This window comes from Salmo salar, chromosome ssa13, assembly GCF_905237065.1.
Source record: "Salmo salar chromosome ssa13, Ssal_v3.1, whole genome shotgun sequence".
NCBI lineage: Eukaryota > Metazoa > Chordata > Actinopteri > Salmoniformes > Salmonidae > Salmo > Salmo salar.
This window is the reverse complement of record NC_059454.1, coordinates 53,352,429-53,359,347: the sequence shown is the minus strand read 5'-3', so window position 1 is coordinate 53,359,347 and position 6,919 is coordinate 53,352,429. Positions and strand designations below refer to the sequence as shown.

The 6,919-nt window shown below is 43.6% G+C and overlaps 2 protein-coding genes across 6 annotated transcripts in view; one reads left to right on the top strand and one right to left on the bottom strand.

Moving 5' to 3' along the window:
* Window positions 1-855: 855 nt before the first annotated feature.
* On the bottom strand, window positions 856-3,327 carry LOC123726158 (neuferricin). Its single transcript, XM_045692763.1, has 3 exons — window positions 3,322-3,327; window positions 2,860-2,945; window positions 856-2,305 (listed from the first exon to the last, which is right to left on the bottom strand). Exons 1-3 carry the CDS (start codon window positions 3,325-3,327, stop codon window positions 2,188-2,190), a joined length of 210 nt encoding a protein of 69 aa, XP_045548719.1. The 3' UTR covers window positions 856-2,187.
* Window positions 3,328-4,910: 1,583 nt separating this feature from the next.
* Window positions 4,911-6,919, top strand: part of zzef1 (zinc finger, ZZ-type with EF hand domain 1) — a 57,281-nt gene continuing 55,272 nt past the window's right edge. For all 5 annotated transcript variants that reach the window (XM_014136615.2, XM_014136612.2, XM_014136614.2 and 2 more), the window contains exons 1-3: window positions 4,911-5,467; window positions 6,327-6,471; window positions 6,696-6,890. In XM_014136615.2, coding sequence (XP_013992090.1) covers window positions 5,054-5,467; window positions 6,327-6,471; window positions 6,696-6,890 — 754 coding nt within the window. In that variant the 5' untranslated portion in view covers window positions 4,911-5,053. The remainder of the gene's footprint in view (window positions 5,468-6,326; window positions 6,472-6,695; window positions 6,891-6,919) is intronic.

Here is a 6,919-nt window from a genome sequence, read left to right as displayed (position 1 = left end):
ACTGCGACCTGGCCAAGATAAAGCAAAGCAGTGCGACCAAAACAACATGGAGTTACACATGGGATAAACAAACGTACAGTCAATAACACAATAGAAAAATCTATTTTAATGTGTGTGCAAATGTAGTAAGGTTAGGGAGGTAAGGCAATAAATAGGCCATAGTGGTGAAATAATTACAATTTAGCATTAACACTGGAGTGATAGATGTGCACATGATGATGTGCAAGTAGAGATACTGGGGTGCAAAAGAGCAAAAAAATAACAGTATGGGGATGAGGTAGTTGGGTATGCTATTTACAGATGGGTTGTGTACAGGTACAGTGATGGGTAAGTCTGTTTAATAATACCCTTCCTCGAGCTATTGTCTCATTCACCCATCATAATGACCAACTTTCCTGCCCACCGGTACAGTAAGTTTTTAAATGGAATTGTATTTAACGTCTAGCTTCCCGGGGACTGTTTTTGTGCAAACTATTACAATTGGGAGCAATGCTAGTGTATTTAAAAACACCCGTGTTGCTAAAATCAGCTAATCCAAGACATGTTTTAGTACAACTTCACAACACATGTTCGCTCCTGTCCTTTTTCTTAACCACAAATGAATATCCTCTGACAATTACCAGTTAGTTGAAGTACAAACATGTTTTATAAAACATGTTTATTTTTGTGTGTGGCGTATTGAATAAATATATACACATTACAATTTCAAATATTTTACTGAGTTACAGTTCATATGAGGAAATCAGTCAATTGAAATAAATTCATTAGGCTGTAATCTATGGATTTCACATGGCTGGGAATATAGATATGTGTCTGTTGTTCAGACCCCCCCCCCCCCAAATAAAAATACAAGCATATCACTACACTAGTATTAACATATGCTAACCATGTGTATGTGACCAATGCATTTTTATTATCTGAATTGAAAAGAGGGGCATGGCTCAGAAATCCAGTCAGTATCTGGTGTGACCACCATTTGCCTCATGCAGCGCGACACATCTCCTTTGCATAGAGTTGATCAGGCTGTTGATTGTGGAATGTTGTCCCACTCTTCAATGTATCTGCGAAATATAGTGGCGGGAACTGGAACATGCTGTTTATCCAGAGCGTCCCAAACATGCTCAATGGGTGACATGTCTGGTGAGTATGCAGGGCATGGTAAAACTTTGACATTTTCAGCTTCCAGGAATTGTGTACAGATCCTTGCGACATGGGGCCGTGCTTTATCATGCTGAAATATGAGGTGATGGTGGCGGATGAATGGCGTAACAATGGTCCTCAGGATCTCGTCACGGTATCTATGTGCATTCAAATTGCTATCGACAAAATGCATTTGTGCTCGTCCGTTGCTAATGCCTGCCCATAACATAATCCCATGCCAACATGGGGCACTGTTCACAACGTTGACATCTGTAAACCGCTTGCCAACAAGATGCCAAACACGTGGTCTGCGGTTGTGAGGCTGGTTGGACGTACTGCCAAATTCTCTAAAATGACATTGGAGGCGGCTTATGCTAGAGAAATTAACATTCAATTGCTGCAGTCAGCATGCCAATTGCATGGTCCCTCAAAACTTGAGACATCTGTGGCATTGTGTCGTGACAAAACTGCACATTAATGGCCTTTTATTATCCCCAGCACAAGTTGCACCTGTGTAATGATCATGCTGTTTAATCAGCTTCTTGATATGCCACACCTGTCAGGTGGATGGATTATCTTGGCATTAGGTGGATGCGTTATCTTTGTGCATAGAACATTTCTGGAATATTTTATTTCATCTCATGAAACATGGGCCCAACACTTTACATGTGGCATTTTTATTTTGGTTCAGTGTAGTATTAAACATTTCCCTTCTATTCCTAATTATTGTGTGTACAGTATTTGGCCATTTGCACTTGCAATTAGTTGACATATTGCATATTAATTGAACTAAAATGTGCATGCATAAAGAACAGAAACCATTCAACAGAGGTTATCTTCAAACTGACAATCAGATACCCAGTAATTCTAATTCAGAACTCTTGAAGTTTTAGATAACAGTATATAGGCCCTTGTAGATAGTCCTTGTGTGAGGTGTGAGGTGGCCAAGCCTTCACAGAGCCCCCTTTTGTCTAACCTCGCCCTCTACTCTCTGACAGGACATGACTCAGCGTGAGGGGCGGGGGGCAGCCCTCATAATCGTGGATGTTAGGGTTTTTCACTGGAGGAGTTCTGGACACACACACAGTGAGAGCTGCCCGAGCCAGGAAAGAACAGTACCCTCGGTACGCCGGCCGAGTCTCTCTGCACTCCACCACCGAGTAGAGAAAAGGACAGTCAAATCAGAGCTACATGCTTAAAAACACACTTCCCTAGTAATGCTTCCAGAGCATAGACTGATCTCTATGATGGCTGTGAATGCTTCATTTCATTTACATTTAAGTCATTTAGCAGACGCTCTTATCCAGAGCGACTTACAAATTGGTACTTCTATCCATACTAGTTGATATGAGGCAACAATTAATGTTATTTAAGCTTGAGTTAGCGCCCCCTAGTGTATGATATCCTTCAGCATGTTAGGGCCTGTACACATTGCCACCATCAACCTAAGGCTAGTAAATACAATGGCCGTGGTCGAGAACATCAAATCCATGGTATATTGTTGATTGTTACTGACTTATCTACAAATAATAAAAGAGTAGTTATGATTCAGGGTGATTTGTAGATCAATCAGTCGGTAGTCGTCTGCACTGCCGACTGCAATGTCAAACATGCACAAAGTTTTTCTGTGCACCATGATGTCAGTACCTCTTGGTGGAGCAACAGACCCGTCCTCTCCTGGCAGCACTCCACTCTGAGTTGCAGGCTGGGAGGTGTTACTTCTCAGCCTCAGCCTGGGCTTGGTCCTTGAGGGCTGCCTCCACCTGCAGCAGGGCCTCTGTGGGCCCTCCACCGTCACTGTAGAACTGCCCCCATCAGTCTGCCTGCAGCATATCACAGAGGGAGGACTTGAATCTCACAACTGTCAAAGGATTCTCTGCATATTCTTGTCCTTTTGGGTTAACACATGGTTTTCCAAACTCGGTTCTCGGGTTGTATGCGAGGGCCTTTGAACCTTATTTTCACGTATGTAATGAACTAGCCTGGGTACCCATCTGTTCAATAAGTATCATTGCACTCCACTGCTTGCAAATGCATCACAATTCCATAAGGAGTTGGCAAGACTGCATTAACAGACTGGTACCCAGGCTAGTATTGAGTGCAATAATATCAACTGTGCTAGTATCAATGACAAAAGTTCCTTGGTCAAATGGACCCTTGTATGAAGATACGATGGCCTACAGGCATTGATACCCACCCATAGGCTTGTAGTCCTTGTGATAGAAGGTCAGCCAGTCTTACAGGGACACCACCTGAGCAGAGGTCAGACTGGACACATCATCAGTCACACTGGTATCTGTAAAGTCCCCAGTGACAAAGGCCAGAGATGCAGCAGAAAATGAATTCACAAGTCTGCCAAAATCTGTGTGTATCTTTCGAAGTGTATTTGTTATATAATCTTGTACATGTTTTTATGTACATTTAATGCTTGTTCTCACTGCAGGCCTTAAAGCTCAAATCATTTTTTTAATCCGTTTTGGAATACTAACTGTCCAAAACAGCAAGAGACAAGTAACAAATTGGATTTGCATGTGTTCAGACAGCAGTCAGTTGTCATAGTAACAACGGGTGTGTGCTCAGTGGTGTAGACTGATTGCTGGTGGTGCTCAGGGTTCCTATCACGAAAAGTTATGTTGCAAGCTAAGGTGACAACAATGCCTGCCACGGATGCGTCGCAGTTGCTTTGAATGTTCAAAAATCAGTGTAAGAACATTTTTAAAGCCTTAAAGGATAAGATGATGCAACTTTCAAATGGAGTCCTTTTTGGCTAGCCAATGCAGTCAACTATGTTAGCTAGCTCGGTAGAGAAAATCACCTCTAAAGAAATTATAACCACCGCTAGGTCCATAGTGCTTCATCCCTTTTTCTACATCGAACACCTGTCCTAGGATCAAATCAAAGTGTATTGGTCACATACACATGTTTTGCAGATGTTATTGTGGGTGTAGCGAAATGCTTGTGTTTCTAGCTCCAACAGTGCAGCAATATCTAACAAGTAAGATCTAACAATTAAACATCAATACATACACATTTCAAGTAAAGGAATGGAGTTTAGAATATATACATATTTGGACGAGCAATGTCGGAGCGGCATAGACTAAAATACAGTAGAATATAATATAGTATATAGATATGAAATGAGTTGTGCAAAATATGTAAACATTATAGGATGGACAGGTAAAGGCCCTTGCTGTTCTCTCCGCTGTACAGAGATAACTCCTCTTTGGTTATGCGCTGCACAGGTGGTGCATCGTCAGTGATGTGGGCCCAGTCCTGGTGTAGTAATAGTAAAGATCCTCTCATTGTTCTATCGGTGGTATTAGTATTGCCACTAATACACAAATAAATGAAATGTTAAACCCTAGCATTATGCCGATGCCTTCGCACCTCAGCTATTCCTTGTCATGTGCCGTTACATTTTGTCAATTATTTAAACATGTTTAAAAAATAATCGCCGTTTCTGTATTTTCATTTCCGGGTATGCGTTTAATCCACAGCGCATGCTCACATCAGTGCAGATTTACAAACCATCTGCTTATATAGCTCCCTGGTTTGACTTGGTGTCCGCACGTTCAGCAATGCACGGTATAATAGGGAATATGAGAGATTTGTACTGCAGCTATATCATGAATAGTTGTATATAAGAATAGGCCTACATCAAATATTGTTTTCTATATGCATTTACGCTATTTCATGATCCGGGCCTAGAACGTACACCTCCGCCCATTGGGTCCAAAGTTTCTGATGACGTAGCGAGCGAACTAGTAGGGCACGTACCGAACGTCAATGCGGTAGTGGAACGAAACGGAAGAACACAGGTTGGAAAGGGCTGTGGATTTTTCAATCCCGTTTACAAAACTGTCTCCAAGCGGACCTCTACGAATTTTAGGAAAGCCAGAGGCCGCTATACATCATGGGAAACGCAGAGAGCGGCTGCGGAGGTGGTAGTGGGGACGAGGAGGATGTCGAAGCCGAAAGCCCCGGGTTCGCAGAAGGCAGTCCGGCCTCTGCGGCCACGGGCGTCGGCGTTGCAAACAGTGGAGGCTCTGGTTCTGGAAGGAGTGGAAGGGGATCGAATAACCCTCCAGTGCCGGGCTGCGGACCTCCTACCCCCGGGGTGCTTTTAGAGCAAGTCAAACTGAGGGAGGCGGCGGCCCGCATTAGCGACTCGGGGGTCGCCATTCCTGAGTCGGTCCTGGCCGGGAATGAGGGCGTCCTGGTGCGGTGGCTCGAGGACCGGTTGAGCCGGGGAGAGGAGTCTGTAAATGTGGAACAGTTTTGCGAGATGCTCGAGAGCCGAGACGCTCCGCGAGATGAGTGCGAGGAGGTACAGTATTTCCGCGATAACTACCATAATATAAAGCCCACAATATTTCTTATACCTCAATGTTATCATAGAAAGAGCGAGTGTCCACCATTATGTGATTCACAGCTGAGTGGCTGAAAGTGGTTTGTTTACATTGTAGGCCTGGTTACATGTCCTCTGACTAACCCATGCCAAGCAATAAGTGTGTCACGACACCTCGAGCCATAAAGGGACATTATGTGTTGTCAGACCCTTACGTTTGTCAGTGACCATTGATATTTTGATGCCAAACCTTCCTCTTTTCTGCTCTATCTACAACAAGCGGCATTGTTCTTTTTGTAGAACTTTTAGCTACGTTTTCTGTCACGAGTTGATATACGAATAGGACCTGCTCTGTAATGAATAGCTTTGCCTTTATCTCTGTCAAGGTAGGACATTGTATGCCTGTGGCAGGGAAGGCATGCTTCAGAATGCAATGGAATCCTGACTCAGTAACATCCACAATCCATAGAAACAGTATACCTGTCTGGTTTGACAGAGAGAGATAAAACATTATAGTGTAATCTCATAACAGATTATCAGCATAGGCAGATATCAAATAGCTCCATGTTTTGGTTCTAGGGTCAATGTCACTTTTATCCAGAGCTGACAGTTGTCAGGCCTTTACTAGGAGGATTGTTGTAAAGGCCAGGGGGGTCAAGGCATTGGTAATGTGTCCACCTCAGGTCAGTGTGTCAAAAATATTAGCTTCTCTCCTAACCCCGTCACCCAGGTGACGTCCTAGTGTAGACTGAAGCAGAGGTGAAAAACCTACGAAGTTGAATGTCTATGTCCCTATGAATTTGAGTGTTTTTCTCATGTTTCTCTGTCCCTGCTCTAGGCCTTTGGTCAGTTTGATGCAGAGGGAGATGGAGTGGTGGACGTTGAGAACATGCTGATGGCTCTGAAGAACTCCAATGGGGCCAATCTACAGGGAGAGCTGAGTCACGTGATCAGACAACTCCAGGCATGCACCCTAACCCCAGGTAGGAACAGACCCAATGTGATACTGATGTATGTTATAGGTTAATGGGGAGTTTATATGGTGGTGGGTATTCTGTACATTGTGGAGAGTTGTGACAGGAAGATTGGGGAAAGGATAGGGGCAGAGGGCATAGAGGAGAGAGGGATAGGCAAAGATGTAGTAAAAGGGATGTGTTCACTAACAGCATGATAAATCTTATACGTTTATCTTCTCTCTTTATTTTAGGATTCGTTGACATATTCTCCAAGTCCAAAGACAGGTTGGGAGCGCATGCCTCAAAGATCCTGAAGTTCCTCCACAGGAACCGTATTCCTAGTAGTGCCATTCCTTTCCCTGTTCTAGAGGGATACAACAGCATTTGTACCATGAGGTCTACCGTGGTGCAGGACTTCCTAGAGTTCCTCCTTCAGAAGGAGAAAGGTAAAAGTATTATAAAATATCGATAGAAT

Coding starts and splice junctions, on each gene's coding strand:
- LOC123726158 (XM_045692763.1), bottom strand. Junction 2,306..2,859: donor GCCCAGGCTGAGGCTGAGAA/GTAACACCTCCC, acceptor ACTGTCCTTTTC/TCTACTCGGTGGTGGAGTGC.